General features: G+C 43.6%; 1 protein-coding gene across 8 annotated transcripts in view; it reads right to left on the bottom strand.

Moving 5' to 3' along the window:
- Nucleotides 1–282: 282 nt before the first annotated feature.
- Nucleotides 283–22,067, bottom strand: part of RERE (arginine-glutamic acid dipeptide repeats) — a 257,381-nt gene continuing 235,596 nt past the window's right edge. For 6 of the 8 annotated variants that reach the window (XM_069782588.1, XM_069782596.1, XM_069782589.1 and 3 more), the window contains 11 exons: nt 17,446–17,608; nt 15,116–15,208; nt 14,133–14,332; nt 12,692–12,853; nt 11,095–11,208; nt 8,769–10,156; nt 8,133–8,355; nt 6,136–6,859; nt 4,902–5,048; nt 4,457–4,637; nt 283–3,387 (listed from right to left, as the gene is read on the bottom strand). In XM_069782588.1, coding sequence (XP_069638689.1) covers nt 3,354–3,387; nt 4,457–4,637; nt 4,902–5,048; nt 6,136–6,859; nt 8,133–8,355; nt 8,769–10,156; nt 11,095–11,208; nt 12,692–12,853; nt 14,133–14,332; nt 15,116–15,208; nt 17,446–17,608 — 3,429 coding nt within the window. In that variant the 3' untranslated portion in view covers nt 283–3,353. The remainder of the gene's footprint in view (nt 3,388–4,456; nt 4,638–4,901; nt 5,049–6,135; nt 6,860–8,132; nt 8,356–8,768; nt 10,157–11,094; nt 11,209–12,691; nt 12,854–14,132; nt 14,333–15,115; nt 15,209–17,445; nt 17,609–22,067) is intronic. The other 2 variants (XM_069782594.1, XM_069782595.1) reach the window with 2 other exon arrangements.

The following is a 22,067-nucleotide window of genomic DNA, read 5'->3' as shown; positions in this document are numbered from 1 at the left end:
ACTCTTATTGACTGCTTAACTTACAGAAAAATATGCCAAAGTTACGCAGTATGGCCCTTGAGCATACATGTGCCTCAGGGAGGCAGAATATACTCTGGAACTGGACATGACGTTGGTGTTTTGTGTACTGTATATTAAAAATAAAATTACCTCAAAGAAGGAAAAAAAATAAAGCCAAGAAAGACAAGACAGCTTTGAAGCAGACAAGATGGCCATGCCGGCACCCCGTATTATCCCAGATGAAAATAATTCTTTTCCCACTAACAACAATCAACAGACACATTTCGCTTGCAGGCAACACCTGGCTGCTGTAGTGTAGCTTGGTTTTATTTATGTCCACAAATATTTCAAAAAAATTACAAAATACTCAAATGGAGAGAACACAGAAGTCACGATTTCTGGGTTTCTACTCTGTTTACACTGTGTTATCCCATGGCAAACTACTCATATATACATTAAGCTTCAAGATATATATAAATGTAGCAGTCAGAATGTACACTCTGCTTTAACGGTGCAGTGAAACAAGCTCAACCATGACGACATAGAACAAGAGAGACGTTTCAAAAACACTAAAGCAAAATTAAAAAATAAACTTTCAAAACAGAGGAAAAATAAGAGAGATTTCTTAAAGGAAATCAAAAGGTCTGGGTTGTTTTAACAGGGCATCGAACACCAAGATGGCTTCAAAAACCACTGCATGTAAAGTTGTAGTTAATCATTGGTCAAAAATGGAAGAATTTCAGTGCTTATTTGCTGAATGATGGGAACAAAAAAAACTCCCCACAAATTATCAGAATGCTTTTAGGGGGGCGTGGGGGTGGGGAGAAAAGGGAAAAAAAAAGAGATCGATGAAAAGCTTTTGAACAGACTGCAAACTTCAGCTGAAAAAAAAAATACAGAGAGAGGACCATGGGAGGCAATTAGCTTTTTTTTTTTTTTTTTTTTTTTAAAACACGAACTATAGCTGAAAATAACAGCAAAAGAGAAGGATCAGAAGAAATGGCTGAAGTGGCTGAACTCCCCCAGACCCCGCATGGTAAAAACAAGGAGGGGAGGTTTAACTGAAATGTGCCTAATTAGACTTTTAAAGTAAACTGAGGCACTCTCTCTGCTGCGCAGACCGATCTCACTAGCTACTCCACTGTTAGCAAAAGTAAAAAATGTTACTCAGAAGAAAGCCATTTCACCTGATCACTGCAGACAGCGACTGAAGGCATTGACTGAAGAAGACTTTATCATCCTTGATTCTAGATTGACCTCATGGTTTCCAAATCTCAGAAACACTAGCTGTTCCTCCTAATACCTTCACAGAGAGTTCAAATATAGCAGATGGAACTGATTAAACGCTATTGCAGTTCTTTAGCACTGAGAAATCTGGAATGGAGGACAGAAAAAAAGGAAGATCAACATCAGCTGAAATAGTCCTCCTCTTCCTCCTTTACACTCTTGCCTTAAGTGAAGCTAGAATACCCCGATGCATATTTTTAATTGGTAAATTGATGTTACTAACTGTCCAACAGTAATCTTTGGGCACTAACGCTGACACTGGTTTGAGATTCGTGAGGTGGATAAAGCACTGTGCATGCCATGCCTTCCATCAGAATGTATGATTAACTACAAGTTTATCAAACATGGCTCAGTACAGTCCTATGACACAACCATCACACTGAACAGTCTACAACAGCAGAGAGAGAGCACTCGTGAATTAAGAGAGAGAATGGGGGAAGTTATGCACCAGCAGAAAAAATGGCCAGCAGATTCAGATGTCCATTGGTTGCATCACCCTCTGCTCTGGCAAAGAAAACCCATGACAAAATAGTGGGGGAAAAAAAAAATTCTGCCTAGAGGGTAAGCAGAGCTGTCTCCAAAAGAATGCTCTCTGGCCTTCTGTGTATACCTCTCCTTTGACCATCCACATGGGAACTAGCCAACAGGAGTTATTCTGCACGGACCTGTTGTGTTGGGAGTCAGTAAATGTTACTGTCCGTATATACGGTTAATCCCAAAGTAGTAAGTTCCTGAGATACAGAACACTGGTGGCAGTTAAAAAGTTTTTGCTTACAAAAACAAAACTAAAACAGTCAAAGAGAAATAGACTGGTCTTTGCAAAACAACTTTAAGAACACTGAGTTGCCTAGTTCACTCTTAAGAACATATCAAACTGCAGAGGCCAGAAAGAGCACATCCTCCAAAAATATGCACATGCATACAAAATTCTGGCTGTACTAGTTTGAGCCATGGAACATTTTTAAAAAGATATTTTAGAACAGATTATTTCTTTGAACTTTTGCCTAAAGTCTAAAACCAATGTAGTTAAGACTATGTTTCAAAAGGTAGTAGGAAAGAAGTGTATTATGGCCACACTGAAAATTAACCCTTGAAGTAGGCATCAAAAGGGTAAGCTAGTTCCAAGGGACATCTGTACTGCTGAGAAACCCAACTCAACAGAAATCATCTGCAGAACAGAGAGATGTAACACGAACAAAAAACCCCCAAACAACCAAACCAACCAAAAAACCAAGAACAGAAACAGTCATTTGCAACATTATCCCTGCAACTCCCTTTAATGCTTATTGTTGATATCAAACCAAATTTCAAGCTTTTACCCATTTGAAATTATTGATACCCATCATTCCCTTTAATTAAAGGGATAATTATATATATATATTTTATTAAAAAATCAACTCTGTATTCTGTCAATACCAGGTAGGAATTCACAATTTGTGATGTTACTGAAAATCAAGATAAACGTTTCTGGAGTTTTGTTTTGTTTTGTTTCTCCCCTCTACCCAAAAAAAGTTATTTACAGACTTAAAAAGCCATGCTGCAGAACTGAGCTCTCTTTAAAATTATGAAGATTTCCTACAATGTATTAAAATAAAAGTAGATTTTTATTATTATAGCACTTGGATTCAGAGCTTGTTATGTCACCTACTTGCAATCCTTGTTTTTTTTTTTTAAAATAGCTATAGATGCATTGAGTGTCTCTTCACGCACAGTGACTTGTGTTGTGAACCTGATTCTAGCACCTACTCGAAACAAACTAGTAAGAAAAAAAAAAACCCAAGATTGCAGGAAGTTCTCTGAATATTCCACACAGTCCTGTATTTTCAATAGGCTTCTGAATACGTTGTCATGCAGGGAGACCCACACCAGTCTTGAGAAATCTTCTCTACAAATGAACACTATGCTGATAAGTCTCTACTTGTTGGGTGGTTGCTTCTGTTTTAAATATATAAAGAAATCTTTATAAGATATTCTTTTCCTTTTGTAGCTCTTATTGTACGTAAAAATGTTCCACTCCTTCCCAAGGACTGGGGTTTCCATAGCCAGCATTACAAATAAATAATTTATTACAACTGTTTGTCGCCTTCTTTCTTCAGTCGACTGAAAGAGAAAGAAAACTCATTTTAACAAAACGAAGGAGGTGTCACGACACTTCAGAGAGAGCCTGCCTTCCTGCTAACCTCACCCGGGTGCCCTGAAGGGAACAGAGGTTGCAAGAGGACTTGCGAGCTTTCAGCACAAAAATGAGAGCCATTGTAACAGCAGTGATAACACTGTCTGTTGTGGGGGGAAGCGATGACCTTCTGCTACTGAACTCCTTACATGTGAGCAAGATCACTAGTGCCAGCTCATCAAGCTTTAGCTTTATCTGCAGTTGCAGATATGACAGTCAGCTTCAGGCAGCCTGGCTGCTCCCATGGCACAAGGCCAGCAGGCAATTTTGGATAGCTGAAGCAAGGACTGAAACATCAGAGTAAGGCAGTGCAAGGCAGGTGTTTAATATGCTGCTTCCTATGGATCCTTGCTACTCATGCAGAATGACCCTTGCTAGGTGCTGGTGCCTTTTTCTTCTTCGCTGACATATTGTCAGTGGTCATTGCCAAACAGGAACTAAGGTGGTGTCATATCAGGTAGGCCAAGAAGAGAACCACTCCACTATCAACACCATATAGCATTCCGGGGAGAAAATGCACACAATTCGTCTAGGCATTCTCAGCTGGTACTGCAGGATCCGTATTATTCACACATTTCAACTTCTTATTGCCGTTAATAATTTCTTAAGATCTATTGAATCCCTCCCCTCTTCTCATTCATAAAGCTTTACCCACCCTCTTCCGCTGTTCTCAAGGAAGAGAGAGTGATGTGGAAGCAGCAATCGTAGTAAGTATGACACTAGAAACCCCAATCAGAAGCAATTCTGCAATGGAAGACTCAACTAGTCTGCATCCTGTGCCAGTAATTTGGACCTAGCTTCCAATCCACCCTTATCACCTCTGCCCCAATTAAATCTTAGTACAGCTTCACCATCTTCCATCACTGCATTAGGACAGTAACTCAGGACACAGTAAGAAAGGCAGTAATTCAGAAGAAAAAAAGATGGAATGTGGAGGAAGATGGAGGAAACTGTAGCACCCCCGCCATCTCCAAAAGCCTTCATTGCACCTCTCACCTGTAATAATCTTCCTGACTTGGTAGATGACCACCATGCATGTGAGGATGCCCATGCAACCACTGCTGCTCCATTGCCAGTCTTTGCAGCTCTGCTGACTGGGCATGCATGGCCTGCAGCTGGTGGGCTGCTGACATAGGAGGTGGAATGGCACCAGGCAGATCTCGTGGATAAGGAGTACCTAAGAGAGAGTTGCCCATTTTTAGACACTTGTTTGCTATAAGGTCTGCAGAGAGCTGTCCCATGAAGTTTTTTGGGTTTTGTTTTTTAGTTTTTGTTTTTTTTTTTTTTTTTTTTAAACAAACCACCCACCCACCTTTGGCTGTAACCTAAGTTACAGCTCAACTGCACCAGCTCCCCGCCCAAGAAATGCTAAGACCCAGAAGAAAAGACGACAGTTCAGATAAAGAGCCAACCTTCGTAAAGGACCATAAAATGCTCTCACCAAAGACTGGATGTCGGAGCATTTCATGCTCGTGAGGTGGCTGCCCTAGCAAAGGGTTGGGGATGGTCCCAGGTGGATAGGGAAAACGTGCCAAATGGGGTCCAGCTGCTAAAGGATCCACCAGCGGGTGAACAGGTCCTGCTGAACCTTTAAAAGGAGGAAAGAAAGAAAGCAATCAACTGCTTTGGGAAGCATCGCTCACCGTTGGGAAATCAAAAGCCCTGATAGACTTGAGCTGGACCAGCATTGGGCCTAACCGGCATGTAATTACCAGGAGCTTAGCTCCATCCAATTTGAAACCCACTTTTCTACCTTCAAGTGACATCAGCTTACCAAACAGTCTTAATTGTTAAAGCAACAACCCAGGACTTTTATTTTCTACAAGAAAACAAAATCCACGAAGCAACAGGGAAAAACAATGATGGTCAACATTTAGAAAAATTTTCCCCCAAACTCACTCCTAGTTCCCCTTTACACACATAAAATTGACGCACTAAAGCATCCTTCTGACTTTACCAATACTACTTGATAGGCCAAAAGCTGGCAAACACCTTTGTTCGCAAAACATACATTTTCACCATCCTTGTGTGGAGAGGGACGCCTGTAGACAACCTCTCTGGTATCACTTTACGAACATAATGAATTCTCTTACGAGAATCGTGACAGAGACTTTCAGCTCAACTAAAGCCAGATGGCTGCCATGTAAAATGGCTAAAGAGAGGAAGTCTTTCTCTCCTAATTTTTTTTTTCCCAGCTCCCATAAGGTAACACCAGTTTCAGCTCCTTTCTGGCTGTAACTTGTAACATAACAGCCTTTAGCATTAGCAGCGTTACCGGTTCCATGACACCTCTCCTAGTGAATTCCCTTCACCCAACGGAATCTCCACCTGTACACCAGACACCACTGTAAGGTGGTACTCTAGAACTCCAGTACTTTTAAAAACAAAACAGCAAACCTTTTACAGTGACAGTGTGCAGTCTCAGTGAAGATCGCTGTACTGTTACCATCCTTTACTGTATCACTGTTAATGGTCCACCCTCCTCCCAAAAATAACTGTTTGCATTTCAGTTATCACAACCTTACACAGTACAGAAGTCACATCACATACAGGAAAGCAGGGATTTTGCTACTTGAATTCCAGAGTCACAGTCTGCCTGTTTTGAGTAGACTTCTGCTAACAGCCCAGGAGAGAGGTTCCCTAGGAAACTGCCTAGCCCATTTCCCTAGGCTCACCTTGATGTAAGGGATCCTGCTGATGTAGGTGTAAATGCGAGTGTATGTGTGAATGTTGGTGATGGTGAGGCGTAACATTGAACATCTGGAGCCGTGCCAATGGGTCATTTGTCAGTGATGCCATCCGCTCAGCGTGTATTCTCTCTGCTGCCAGTCTGTCAGGGTAGCTCATTTCAGGCCGTAACTGTGGGCCTGCCAGTGCAAGTCTCTCTCTTTCAAGGGGGTTCAAACCCGGATGGAAGGAAGCAAATGGGTGAGGTCCTGCTGTTGGGGGAATAGTCAGTGCACCATGCCTGGCAAAATGCTCCATGGGGTTAGTAGCTGGGTGCAGTGCATCTAGCTCTGGGGGCTTCACCTCAAAGCCAGGTTTCATCCTCTCTCTCAACTCCCTTTCCCGGATTTCTCGCTCTCGGATTTCCCGCTCTCGCAGCTCTCGTTCCCGAATGGTGGGATCCACATTGTAGAGGCCAGGCATATGGTAGGCCAGAAGTGGATCGGTGGGGTTCAGGGGGACAAAGAAGGGATGATTACGGTTTGTTGGTGACATGACATGAGGACGGGCATATTCACTCAGTGTTCGTAAAGCAGGTGTATCTGGACCAATGTAAGGTGGTACAGCAGCAATGGTCGTTGGCGGAGGTTCAAACGAAGGTCTCATGTGTGCTGGCCCGCTGAGCTGAGACTCTCCAAGACGGCCTTCATGGGAGGAGCTGGATACTTTCTGCTGCACAGAATGGGGGAAGAGAATTTTCATTCAAGACATTTGGCTTAAAAACACAGCAGGTACACACCTCCTTTCCTGTGCTTCAAGCTCTAAGAGGAGATAAGTTCAGCCTGCTGAGCCTCACGACTCCCGCAGTTGTGTGCTCCAGCGCGGTTTGTGCAAGAACTGGATTCTGCCTACCCCGTACGCCAGAAATTAGCTACTTAGTGTAGCTCTGAGGCTGCCACTACAAACTGCTTTACAGCTACTGGAGCAGCAACTAGTTGGTACATGTCACAGCTATGGGCAACAGCTGGCTGGTACATGTCACTACAGACTACCAGTCTTGTTTGCAGTGTGTTCTTCCTCTCTTCTCCACACTCACTTGTATCCCAAAACTTACTAAACTCAAGGAAACTCATCTCCACAACGTGCAACACAACAAATTCCACTCCTTTCGTGTCAGGACTTTGCATCTGGCTCTCCCCTCCCATACAAGAGCAGCATAGCACTTCTGGGGAGGGCAATAAGCACGGTTTACCGGCACAACTGCCCAAGGATCCCTGTCCCCAGAATAACGCAAAGTCCCCATACACAGCGCATCCCTTGAAGGACAGATGCTATATCCTGACTTTTATAAACCTACAGAAACACACAGCTCTGATACGCACCAAGGAACGGGAAGATTTTAGCACCTTCTTTTTCAGCATCAATAATTTATTACCAACCTACCAATTCTGTGGGCCCAGAAGTAATCATTCCTTTCTGACAGGCCACAGAAAAACGGATTATTTGTACTGGCTCTTTATACCAAGACCGTAGTTTGGGTCTCCCCATTAAAAAAAAAAAAAAAGTTATGTGCCTTTAATTAAGTTTACTTCAAATTTAAAAAGTCTTCAGATCCCCTTTTTCTAGCAGACAGCACTCTTATGCCTGCACAGTAGTACAAGGTACACAAAGGCATTCACTGTATCTGCACATTGTGCTTTTCTACTGCAAGTGACCATAAATACTTGGCCTAGTTATCCCCAGCTGCATTGGCTTCCCGCACATCAGAAACAGACCAGGAGCAGAAAACTCTCCATTTCCTTTAAAGAGAAGAAAGTCACAGGCAGGCCAGGAGGTGCTCATAGCTGGTTGGCTTTCACTTAATACACAAGGCTCCCATATTCACAAATACCTGATTGCACATGCATTAAAGCGCTTCTGGGGATTTGCATTCTGTAGTCACCATCCAGGTCAGATCCTACCATGCCAACTCCCTTAAACAGCTTTTAGCTACAAATAAACCTACCGCAGCTCTTTCTGCTTCTCTTTCACGCTCCCGCTCCCTCTCTCTCTCCTTCTCTTTTTCTTTTTCTCTTTCCCTCTCTTCTCTGGCTTTCTGCTCTGCTTCCCTTTTGGCCTTTTCAATGGCCTCTTCTCTCTTCTTGGCCAGTTTCGATCCTGCCAGAGGCATAAAGTACAAGTCTGCTCTCGAGCATGAATTGTAGCCACGGTCCAGGTGCTTATAGAACCTGAAAGAAACAAAACAGAAAGAGCTTAGCCCTGGGAAAGATGCAGAAGTCTGGGATTTAAGAGCTGCATATCAAAAAAAAACCCCACCCCATAAAGTCCCTACGCTTATACAATAGCACCACCAGCTTCCCTGAAAGCTGTGAGAAAATTGATTGTACTGTATTACTCCCCAGACAAGCGGAGTATAAAACCCCTCTCACAATTACAAACTGTAACGCCCTCTCTGAATATGCTGGCTGAAACAGCACCCTTCAGAAAAACAGAGCAAAATCATGGTAGAAAGAGAGGCTGACAAGACGCACACGTAAAATGCACTCAGCTCCCGCAGCAGCTCATTTCTCAGCTTTTGGGAGTGCCTCGCTGCGCAGAAAAACAGAGCGCACTGAGAAAGCCCTGCCGACAACCTCCGTACCTGGCTGACTGACTAGCATGACTTGGTGTATCCACCACAGTAGGTTCTGGTGATGGACTTCTGGGTGGAGGGGGAGGGCTTTCTGGTTCCTCAGCTTCATCTGGGACTTCTTCTTTGATCTGAATAGGTGGTAGCGTGCAGGCTGTCACCACTGGCACGTTTCCACTAGAAGCTGCTGATGTGGAGATGGAAGTCTGAAGTGGGATGCCAGGCACAGTGGGCGGCGTGGAAGTGGAGGGGCAAGAAGGAGGCATGATGGAAGGTGGGCCTCCGGGGACAAAGGGATGCTGAGAAAAGGGGGGCTGCGAGGATACCTGATGGAGTCCAGACGGGGGGTGATTAGCAGGCGGGGGAAGGCTCTGACTCTGTGTCAGTACGGGAGGTTGGGCTTGCGAAGACTGCAGGGGTTGGCTTTGAGGCATCAGCTGCAAAGGAGGAGGGTGTGCGGATGGAGGATGATGAGTCGAGAGGGAGCTCAGAGGCTTTAAAGCAGGTGGTGGAGGCAAGTTGGAGTTCATTGAGAACGGAGAAGGGCCAGAGAGATGAGGAGGGTGCTTATGGGATGGAGCAGTGGGGAGCTGAGGGATTGGGGTAGTAGGGGGAGGTTTGATATGAGGCATGGCCATGGGTGCAGGAGGCAAGGGCTGCTCCCGCGGAGGCTGAGCCTGCTGCAGTGAGGTTGCGGTCGGCAGGACAGGCTGCGTCACCTGAACCTGGAGAGCGGAGTGAGAATGAGACGGTGCTTGCGTCTGAAGGGGAACCTGAGACTGAGATGACTGAGTGGGGAGGGAAAACGGCTGGGAAGGTACAGGATGAGGCAGGAGGGGCTGAGCCTGCAGGCTGTGAGGGGCAGGCTGGGCCTGGCTGTGGAGCGGAGGCTGCGAGTGAGGCTGAGAAGAGGCAGGGGTCGGCTGGCTCTGCGACACGCTCAGAGGCTGCAGAGGCGGGTGGGGTGATGGGAGCCTCTGCGGGTGCAAAGCGGGGGCCTGCTGTATGTGAGAATGAGGAGGGGGTGGCGGTGCGGGGGCCTGGGGCTGGCTGGGGGGCTGGGATGCTGACGGCGAGACCTGCGGTGGAGCCGAAGCAGCGCTCGACACCGCCGGCAGCGATGCCGGTAACTGGGCTGATATAGGCGGCGTAGGTGGAGGAGCCTGGCCAGAACCGCTCTGTGCCTGAAGCACTTGGGGCTGTGCCTGCAGCACTTGCTGTTGAGCAGATGAATCCGAGTCACTCTCATTGTCTTGAGGGCTAGGGATGCTGGGTGACGTGCTCCGGTTATCCTGGTCAATGTCCTTGGGATCACTGCTCCCTTCGTCATTGACACTGCGGCTGTCCGAGCTCTCACCTTCGCCCTCGCCCTCTGAGGGAGAGTTTGGCCTGCTGATCTCCTGCGGGGAGAGGGGAAAGAATAACCACCGTGCGTGAGGAAACTGCACAAAGAACATTACCAGCATGCCACAGGACGCAACTTGTTACACGTGCTGCGCAAACACAAGTGCAGGTACCACCCTTTGAACCTCGCGGGGCTTAAAACAGCACAGGCAACGTAAATATCCAAAGGGAAGGTGCACAAGACAACGGAGCTAGGCGCTTTTTAGTAGAGTCCAGTGACAATGAGCACAAACTGAAATGCAGGAGGTTCTGCCTGAATGTAACAAAACACTTTTTCACTATGAGGGTGACCAAGCAATGGAACAGGTTGCCCAGAGCAGCTGTAGACTCTCCGTCTTTGGAGACACTCAAAAGCTATCTCGATGTGGTGCCGGGCAGTTGGCTCTAGGTGGCCCTAATTGAGCAGAGGGGATGGACTAGATGACCCCTAGGTCCCTTCCAACCTCAACCATTCTGTGATTCTGTAATACGGAAAGCTCAGTGCCAAAATTCCCAAATCCTGCGCACAGAGTGAACCTGGTCAGGTACACGGAGACGAAATGACATCTGGAAAGTATTTCAACTGAGCTTTGATACCATTAAGTTAAGAGAACTCCAGTGGTGGTTTTCTAACTTGCCACAGAAGAGGAAAAAACAAATTTCAATTAAGAGAAAAAAAGGGGTGGGGGTGGAAAATAATCCAAGTATACTCCTATATGGTTGATATTGATATTAAAACAACCACAACAAAAAGACTTCTGGACTTAGCCCATATCATTCCACTGTTTTTCAACAGAAGGAACACATTATAATACTGGTTGCTTTCCAGCCACAGATTAAGTTACAATTTGCTGTGGCTTAAATTGATTTCATGTTTTTGGTTTGTTACTGGGTTTGCACCCCCTCCCACTCTCAAACCATTCTCCTAAGAGAAATATTCTTCTGTGGGACTCACTTGAGTTTTGGATTTTTTGGCATTGGACCTGTCAGGTTCTTCTGTGTCAGAAGCTGCCTTTTCCCGCTGCCTCTTGGAGTTCTTGAGAGGAGAAGACACCTCTTCTTTTATCTTCTGCCACAAATGAAGCAGAACACAACAGTTACCAGTGATGTAAATGCAAAAGTGAATTGACCGTATGCCAGTGCTACCATATTTAACACAAATAAGCGAGAAGGGTTCCTATGGAGCAGGAGAACTGATCAGAAGTTGAGAAAGTCAGTATTTAACAACAACCCAATACACATCTGTCCCTCTGTCCAATTACATGTTGCAGGGGAATCTGTTCAGAAGCTGCTGCTCTATTCTGCCATCTGCCACGAGCAACTTCCAGAAGCCTTGCATCTACATAATGCACTAGCCACTCCCTCTGGAGGTCAAATTTAAGATAGAACCCAAAACAGACTGCAATTTTACTTCTGCAGACAGAAACCCAAGGGGCAGTTTGCACACAAACCCTGCACACATTTCTGACACAAGCTAGTAGGAAAAAGGAACATCAAGTAAAGCATTCCTCATCATGCAGATGCGGTCTCGAGCTTTGGAAGCGAAGGAATATTTTAAACAAAGCAGTTGTCTTCAGCCGTGCAGAATGAGGTCTATCAGGAACTCATACCAGATCAACTGGCCCAGTATACTCTTCTAAGAGACCAACACCAGTTGTTAACAGAAGATGGAGCAAGAATTTCTGCAGTAGACAGGCACAGGATAAGCCTCCTTCTACAACGTGAAAGTCTTGCTTTACTCCTGATATTTTGAGGGCTATTTTTATATCCCCTCAAATATAGGGCTAACAGTGAGTAGCTATTACAAGATTACTACCTTCTTTCATGGCCTGGGACAGCATTATACATCACATAATTACCTAACCTAGCTTCAAATTTTGCTAAGTTCTCAGTTTTATCATGTGAAAACTTGCTCCATACTCCAGTTTTGACTTGTGGGTTGTTTTGTTTTTTTAAATACTTATTTTTAACTTGCTACTTTTCAATTTACACTGCTTAATGGCAAGCCTTCCCATTTCATCTGGCTTTGTTTCTTCAGTACTCTCTTGGAAAGGCACTTATTCATTTAAAGAGACTAAACTGTCAGCTCGCTCTGAAAAATCAAGCAAATATACATACAGAAAAACAGTAACAGAAGTAGTCTCAATTACTACATATTCTTATTCCTTTGTAAGCAAAGATTAAGTACCGCTTAAAAAACAAAAAAAGAAAATCCCCAAAACTGTCTACTTGCCTCAAATATAGCATTTCTGATCTGTATTACTTCCATGAGCCTAACGCTTGTATTTGCATCCGAAATTGAAGGATTAATTTATCATGAGAGCAGTAAGGTTATGTGGGGATACTTCAATGGTTTTTATCACTACACGTCCTTATGTACAGGAACAAAGCATCAGTCAGATGCACCATTAAATTTTTGCTTATCCACACAAGTAGGAATTTCTAGGTCACTGAGAGATTCCCTGGCCTCCTAGAATCTGCATCTCATTGAGCTGACTGAAGAGGCCTCAGGTGTCCAGTCCTAACAAAAAAGGAGAATGGGAAAATTTTACCTTGGTAGACTTCTTCACTGAATCTGCTTTGCTGTCATTACTGGAGGTGCTGGCAGCGCTAGGAGAGTTGCGGCCACTGGAACGGATGTCTTCATTAATAGGTGAGGCTCTACCATCAGGGCTGGCTGGCTGCTTTTTACGACCACTACGTAGTGTAGACATCTATTTGTTTGACAGAAATAAAAGTGTATCAAAGTCAGCATTTGTCCAGCCTCTTCACCTTTTTCTGCCTTACATCAGGGGCGTGGATGGACCACTCCTGCTAAGAGCTTGAAAAATGAAAAACCAAGAGCATTTAACATTGTTACAGTTTTTCTTGAAAGCTCATCTGGACTTCAACGTAAAAGGAGGCAAATCCTTTATTTGTCTACTCAAAAACATTATGTGCTGATTGTTTTATTCAGTAGTGTCTGCTAGAAATGACAACATTAGAAAGATGTTCCAAAGCTGCCGCTGTTTGCATGCTAAATTTTCTTCATAAAATGCATGCAGGCACATTTGTAAGTGTGCATACACACACAGCAAATGAGGTAGGAGGGGACCCTCGTGTTCCATTAAAAAAGAAAGTCTATCAGTTGGCATTCAAGCAGTCAAGACCCGTTTCTAAAATCACAGATTCAGAGTGCTCCTGCTATGCCATAAGGAATCACAGTAGAGTATATTTCAATAATTAATGCTGTTTCCCTCCCAGTTTGGCATTTTTTTGGATGACTGGCTACCATAAAAACAATGAAGCCAACCTTACCTGACAGTGTAGCCTCACAAGATATTTACAAGCAATGGTCATACCATCATGATCAGAAAGATGGAGGGGGGAGGGCAAGGAAAAGAAATATATCTGCTGCTTTCCATCAGCCAAAACCAAAGCAAACATCAAATTAACTCGAGCTGCTGTCAGAGTTCTCACAAGTGACTTGCGCACAGTAAGGCTCCTGGCATTTCACCCCGAGTAAAAACTCTGCGACAGAGCACACTAACCATAGGAGCAAACTACAGTTTTCTGTAGGGAAGAGATTTTAACTCCAGTAATACGAGGACACCACATGAATGGGGTTTAATTTTTTAAAACTCTTCCTTTAAAATAAGCCCAAAGGCTTCCCTCTGACAGGATCCAGCTGGAAGAAGGATACATACTAGTACAAAATCTGTAACAATATGCTGATCAAATGCCCCCTTATGACGACAGTCCACTGCCAGTCATTAAAAACACGGAAATAACAAGTTTGACTAGAACTCGCAGAAGAGACATTTAAGCTCATTCTTCCAAAGTAAGCCTCAACCCCAGCAAATCTCTCACTTGCATACACGAATGCAGCAGCAGGCACGTACCATGGCAAACAAGCAAGATGGAGAAAGCGTCATTTTAGAAGTTTGACTACCTTTTTCCAGACAACGCCTCCTCTTTACAGAAGAAGCTGCAATGCAAGAGCGTTAAGCCTACCGAGCCTCGACTCCGCCTTGTCCTCATGCTATGCTTTCCACTAAGTCCATCATCTTCCTCTTTGACAGGCTTAAACATAAAGGGTGGAGGGTCTACAGGCTTCTCAATGGGTGGCAGCTCTCCGTATTTTTTGAAGTGAATGCGACAATCAGTGCACAATAAAATGTTTTCTCGACCACCGTGGTGCCAGTCCTTGGAGGCTTGGGGCAGGAAAAGCAACAGCTTAGAAATACGCAACATACCAGATAACTCAGCACAAACAGACTGCATTATTAAAAAGCACACAACTAGAAAAGTAGCTGCTTTTCTATGGGCAACAGTATCAGAGAAATTTCTGGAAAACTTTGTCCTGTTTCAGGCTTAGTCTGTGTTCCCGTGCACATCTTCAATATTCAATTTACAAACTATTTGTTTACTTAAGCAACCGCAGCTTTGAAAACAAAGAAAGAAGCATTATCTGCTCTACTTGGGAGCTAACAGGCAGCTATTATTCTCCAAAGCTGTGGTTTCTTCAAGTGAAGTGAACTATTAACTTCTCATTTCCTTTTCTTCCCTTCCCTACTTTGGGGCTCACACTTCCATGCCATGCGTATGCCCAAATATCAGACAACCTTCAGGAATACCTACAGGAATGGGGCTGCTGCAGAAGAGATTTAGTGCAGCATAAACAAGTTTTGTGTGTGACAGTCACAGTCCAGTATTGATTTGCTGTATCACAAATTGATTATATAGATTACGGACTATGTAGATCTTTTCCCTGTATAAACATCTACCTCTCAGGATTCTCCTTTGTCACGGCAATATTAATTTGCAGTGGCAAAGCATGATTAACTCTGCTAGGAATGCTGCATATTTTAGCTGATTCAACCCCACATTTTTTTGAACAGCTGTACGTGCACATGAACCGCTCTTCCTTGAATGAATCTGCATTAAGTAGGCAGTAGCAGAATGGAGAGAAATACAGCAATGAATTGGGCGCATACTGGTTGTGAAGCAGTGACGACAGGCGTAGCCCTTCAGTTCCTGTTCACTGTCCTCGCTGTCAAAGTCATCTTCACTGGCCGAGCTCAAGTCCACTGAATAAGTAAAGAACAAGGGAAGAAGAGGAAAAAGGAAAATAAAAATTCAGGATTTTCTAGTTCCTCCTACTTGACTAAAATAACCATTAATAATAACAGTTCTCACATAAGTTTTGTGACTTCCTACAACCACCTTGCCTTGGATGGCCATCATTTCTGATTTTGCAAACTAAGCAAGGCCAGACCTCATCGGTCTACAGATTAAAGGAAGATTCCAGGAACACACCAAGTCATACAATTCACAGAACTTTTGATTCAGTAACACGGTACTTTTCCAATTAAGGTGTCGTTCACATACTGTTCATGCTTAGTCAGAGAGGCTGTGCTCCAAAAGCGTAATTTTCAAGAAAATGGAGGTTCATCTCTACAACCTGGTCAAATTTAAAAATCAAAGATTCTATACCTAAATCCTACTGTTACTAGATTCCATGGACAGATACTGTGGTGGCTTTTCTGGCTTTTATTTTGTTTCTAGACTTCATCTTCTAAACCAGATGGGGACTGCCGCTAGGCTCTACTAGACAGTGGCTATATTTAACCCAAGAGCTCGAAGGGTTTTGTGCGTGGAAGAAACAATGCTTACATATAATGTACCTGTTTGAAAAACATGTTGTGATTCTTTTGGATGAGAGGTACTACAAGGATACTACCAGCTTTCCAATCCTTACTGCAAGCCTCCTTAACGAGTTTTAACCCGTGGCAAACTTACATTTCGAGAATGTCATGTTTCGAAGAAGTGGAGAATATGGAAAGGGTCGCTTTCCTTTGTGGCAAACGGTATATAGCAAATTAGCCGATTACAAGGCTGTGAGCTAAAAAGCACCATCTAACCCACTGAAAATCCGCAGACATCAAAAAACTGTATCTTACCCCATCTTCTAAAACAACTCAGGAGTAAATCCTTTCATATTTAGAGCACTGCATTTTTCTAGCACCACCCCTATAAATTCGCAGCATAACAGGTCTATAATTTGTCACAAGCAGAAAGCCCTGTGGCTTCTTTTGTTCACATCTTTAATTAGAAGAGAACTCCTTGATGCAAGAATACTGTTTTTCTAAAGTTTCCAAGCGGGTATTTTGTAATACATGCAGGTTATAGAGAGGGAGGGATTCTACAGTACTTGCCATTAGCGTTTGTCATCAACTCATTACCCTTCAAATTAACACAAGGTCCCATTTAATAACAGTAGCTGCTAGCACTACCGTAATTTCTACATTAATTCTTGCAGGTGTTTAAACCCTGACTGCAAAATTGACACCAGGCTAGGACTTGCTTTCTTTTACTAAATTGATTTTTATTCTCATCCTGCAGTCGGATCCATATGGATGGGTCCTCCCAGCCACATATGCTCTGAAGCGCAGAGTATCTTGGATCGAGCTGCAGAGTCAAGATCCTCACTTCTTGTGCACACGGAAATCAGCAATAAATCCAATCAATTTCAGCAAGGAGAAGCTAATGGCCCTTCCTTGCTACCTCGCTAATACCCTCTCCAGAATTCTCTGTCCTGCCTGCTCACCACATTCTCTACCTCCCCCTCCCCCATATCAGCACGTCTGCCAATTTCTGCCTTCCACATAGTCCCTTTTCTTTAGAAGGCACATGGAATGTGCTGGGTTTAGTCCACAGAAAGACTTAAAACTCACAGGGTAGCGTAAGCCTTTTACATAAGGGTAGAAGTTTCTACATCCATAGGGACATTACTAGTCATAACCCTTTGCAGTGCAGTACTTTTCGCTGGTTTGGGTAATTATTCTTTGTTTAGACACTTCTGCTTCAGTCAAGGCCAAAGTTCTTCCAAGATGCGTGAAGATACGACAGTGCTGGCTGCAGCACGCAGTCTGAGATCAAGCAGAAGGTATGGGTCACCAACTAAGGATGAAAAGGGCTTCCTTCCGAAGGGATGAAGGACTTGCTTCTTTTTGCATTTCCTAATCCCCATTACTGTAAGAATCCCCGAAAAAATACAACACAAAACCAAGGAAAGAGTAGGGAAATTCAGTACCAGGGCAACGTTTCCATCCTTACAGGATGCTTTTATGTTTAAGAACTGCACAAAGCACTTGGTGATCAAAGACGCCTACCACATTCCAGCATAATGGTATAGGAACAGGAGAGGGCAACTGCCTGAACTCCATTTCCTTGCTTCATTCACTTGAACGTACAGCACCATTACATTAGTGTTGCTCCCTGCATCTAAACAAAGATAAATGCATTGCTTTTAGCTTCCACTTACAGAATTCACTGGAGGGGGGCCTGGAGGGAGTGTTGACTGGAGTGGAAGCAGTTCGAGTTTTAATTCTCCGAAACACAGCCTGTCTTCGATGCCTACGGTGGGCTCGAGAACTTGCTGCTTCAGGGGTTTTCTTCCAATAGTAATAGAAGGTGATTAGTTCTCCCTGCAAATACAGAAGGAGTATGTTAGAGGGGCATGCAAATCTGACTTGTCAGCTTTTTTCCTCCCTTTTGCTCTCTGTATGCGTGCACATGTATTTTTGTAGGAAGCTTCATGATGTTATTTCAGCCAGACAAAAGAATCCTTTAGATAAGACAGAAAAAAAGAAAATCCTCCTTATTTTGTTTGCTTTTGCAGGGGAGGAACAGAAGTAAATAAATGCCTTCTCACTCCTCTCCTCCTCCCCTAGGAAAGAAAAGAGGTTGGGTAGTGTGTATCCAGCTTCCACCTGGATGCTGCTGGCACTGTTGGTCTCAGCAATTCGGAAGGGGGGGCCCTTGCCTTGCTGTCAGCATCCTGTTGACATCTCTGCACAGCTCAGGAGGAACTGCATCCGGAGAGGTACCACCTTTCAGTGAGCTGTGAGAACAAGTAACTGGTAACTGCTAAGAATCCTCTGGTGTTTACAGAAAGAATAAGGATCAATTCGAACAGATACTGCCACTTTGTCAACCTACATTCTGCGTACAGGTATTCTTAAACATTCCTGCTTAAGAAGCTGAAAGTTAGAATAATAACGTATTCAACAAGAAGTCCATAACCGTAACTCAACCCTACTACAGTAAATCGTGTTTTAATTTGAATATATATGCCCACATCTAAATTAATTAAGCAGTTAAAAGAGCACACCTAGAGAAATGAGTGATAATTTCACAGCATAATGAATCTGGCTTACGTTCAAAAACTGGAGCAGCTGCCATTCAAACTAGCGGATGTAACGCCAAACTGCAGAACAGCATGTGGTTTTAATCTCTTTTCTCTTACTTTGAAACCCCACCATTTCCTGGCGACTTGTCTGCCTCTAAGGTAAAAGGTGTTGTTTCTTTCAAGTTGCAAGAGAAAAATGGAGAAGTTCTAACCAGCCCCTTGAAAAATCAACATCAGAACAAACATACCTGAATTGCCCACAAAAAGGGTTTCTTTGAACTGCACTTTATGTGATCAAATAACATAACCTCAGCCCGCTCCCTCTGTGGGGAAATCCTGCAGCCTATACCGAGGGCAAATCACTCGAGTTAACTCTAATAAAGACACACCCTTAATGGAAACTCTCCCAAGGGCCTCAAACAAGCAATTATAGCCATAACTCACATCTGTACCACTGAAACACTTGAAAGACAAAAGGAGGATGTTGTTCCAGACATTAACTGCTGACATTTAAGACAATTAAGAATTTTACCAATGCCTAATTTAAAAATAGAAACACCAGAAAAAGAACACAACCACAACCTTGATTTCTGGCAATAGACAGAATAGATGCATTTTTAATCTGCACTGCTATAGACTGGGATTGATGCTACTGATCCCCACCACAGACTCCAACAATATTCACACCAAACTGTATTCACAGTTGGTACCTGGTGAGGAGGAGGAAGGAGTAAGTGGGCAAAATTAATCATTACCTACAGGTGTTGACTCTGAAAGGACAAAAGCCCTGCTAAAAACAAATAAATAACATAACTCTTTCCTGAAGAGAATCTAAAACTAAAGTGGCTGCAGGCTGGTGACGAGCATTCAAGCTATGTTAGATCTGGGAAGAACACAAGAGTTCTGACACTCAGCACCCTGCTCTCTGCTTCTGCACGTGTTTGCTTTAGAAATACCATTTCACTTTGAGTCCATTAAGTGGGCTCAAAGTCCATCCGCCACAACTGTTTGTCAAACTGAGGATATGACCTGTGCCAGGAGGCAGACAAAGCTCTGCAGAAAAGCTTATGCAATGCTTTTCAGAGGTAGAAAGTCTCTCGCAAATGAAGCCAGCCACATTTTACCTATAAATTCATTTATATCAAATCTGAGGTGTCAGCACCAAGGAGCAAGTCAGTAAATCCCATGTCTTTATGTCAGTGAATTAATGTGTCCTCTGACATACAGCAACAGCAGAGTGCAAACCAATCTGTTTTCCTCCCATCATAAAATAGGAAATGGAAACCTATTTGAGCTCTATTTACACATCGCAAACCCATCAGGTCCCACGGGAAGCCTAACAACTTATACATGCACTACATCATAAACCCAACTTCTCAAAAAGACATGGTATATATTTCTAAAAAACACTAACTTCATGATCATAATGCTTTTTTTCCTAAGACCCTCCCAAAACTGCACAACTGCATGCCGATAAATATGAAATGGAAGTTTATTCAACAACTAGGTTTACTCCATCTATGAAATCTGCATGTATTAAAGGACTAGAGAATATTCTGTACTTCAAATTCGTCACACTGCACAGCTACATGACTCAGTAAATGACTCAACTTTCTGACAAAGACGCCGAAATAAAAGTCAGAGAGGAAGCATACATGGAAAACGTTAATGTTACATACGTACACACAGGTTAGACATGGAGTACACTGAAAAAATTCCATGCCAGATCTTATTAGCTGCCTGGCTATCTAATATTATATTGTCTACCTAAGGGATTAAATGCTGGAGTGGAGTGAGTCAGGTAGGATTAGAAACGGCATACTGGTGTCTGCACGGGTGGCAGAAGCTTCAGCACAAAGGAATAATTCAGGAAAGCTTTGGTTCTACAAACAGGGAGTAAAAACAGCTTCCAGCTTCACTGCAAGTGAAGTCAAATGAACTTTAATCAAACATGCATAGCGTGCTGCCGAAACCCATTGCACATAAATTCAGGGAACAAAAGCTGTTGCAGAAATCAATAGCCTACTGAAACATTAACACAGGCAAGCATTGATCAAAAGGCCCTTTTACAAAAGGCAGCCTTGCAAATTAGCTGCTGTTTTTGCTTGCAAGCAAACAGAAAAGCATAAATGCTGCTGACATGAATGGCCTATAATGATCATTTTGTTCCCGGCGATCTCACCTCACCTCACCACAAGGTCTCGCAGTCAACACATCCTACATCTCTGTACTATAATTGCGAACAGCATGATGAACTGAGGCAGTCTGGTGCTTGTTCACTGGGGGAGGGCTCAGAGCAGCTGCTCTGAAGCTGTTTTTCTGGGTAGCAAGCCTACACCCAGGGGAATAGTCCTAACCTAACAACCTGCAAATATATTGTATGTCTCCTTTGAAGTTTTTAGTGCCAGGAACTGGGTATTGGTAGCAACATACGCACTAAAATCACATGAGATAAAGCAGACTGAACCATCCTTCATTGCATCATTATACTTGTTTGACTTAAGAGTGACATCCCCCCCATTTCCAAACTTCAGAGATAAATTAATTAAGGAAGGGGTGAGACCATTGAGGCAACTACTACCTGAGGTGAGGTCTCTGGCTGATGGTGGAAGAGAAACTCAAGGCGTGCAAGCCAAGCTCAGGGAGGGCTGAACCTGCTGCTTGAAACAGTGACCTTGTTTATCGCTCTCTAATCAGTTTAGTGGCCTGAAGAGCACAGACCATCTGAAGTTAGGAGGAGACTGTCTCCTTTTGCAATAAGCACAATCCAACTGCTTCTGTCGCCCTCTTCTCTTCCCTGCACCCAGTTAACAACGCTCCTGTTGAATCAAGCTCTGGGACCAGCAATAAAACAGGCATTAACAACCACTGCAAAGCCTCACAATGAAATGGTAAACTTAAACAATGCACGGCCCAGCTTATCACCACTTTGCAGGTGAAGTAGCAAAAATTGTATATGGTTGCACATACATGACCCATACTGCAAGTACAAATGAGAAACATGAGTATTCAATGAAGCAGTCCCTCACAGCACAGGCAAAACCATTCTTCAGCAAAGCTCCCAGGCTAATGAATCAAAGCAGTGGTAACATTCCAGATATTTGGTGGTGAATTGTCCAGCAGGAAGGGTTTCCATGCCCTAGTCACTACTTCTTTCACCAGAACTGTCAGCGGGCTTCCTCCTGTCCCTGAAATCCACCTCATCTCAGACCCCAAATACTGACGTTGCTGACGCAATTGTCCATTTGTACCACTTACAATAAATCCAGTATGTTAGAAGGAAAGTCCCAATAAAATGACCCACACGTCTACTCCAACACTACCCCTCAAATGAGAGGCTCTAATTCCTGTACTGTGCCACATCCAAGAAAGATGCTGTTAGTGCTCTCCCCGATCAACTCCATCAAGGAGCAGCTTTTTCCATCAGTGTGCAGAGAAGATTCATCTCTCTCCCAATCTGTTTAGTTGTTCATAGTAAGGGCTTCACCTCCACTTGATACAACGCCACCTCTTTTCTGCAAACGCAACTCCATTTTTGTTATGTTAACATCTGATTAATTGTCCCGAGCAGTTTATCAAACACATATAAAGCAAAATGAGAAGCATCGTTCAGGCTTTTAATGCCGCCTTTCCTCAAGAACATCTACTTTCCCGTTACTGAAGTTTCACAAGACAGAGGGGATATGTCCTTCACTAAAAAACACGGTTCAGCTTTCACCAATTTTGAAATACATCCGGAGCTCCCAACCCCTCAA

The sequence above is a fragment of the Haliaeetus albicilla genome, chromosome 4 (assembly GCF_947461875.1).
Source record: "Haliaeetus albicilla chromosome 4, bHalAlb1.1, whole genome shotgun sequence".
NCBI lineage: Eukaryota > Metazoa > Chordata > Aves > Accipitriformes > Accipitridae > Haliaeetus > Haliaeetus albicilla.
The sequence above is the reverse complement of the archived record's forward strand: the minus strand, read 5'-3'. Positions and strand labels throughout refer to the sequence as shown.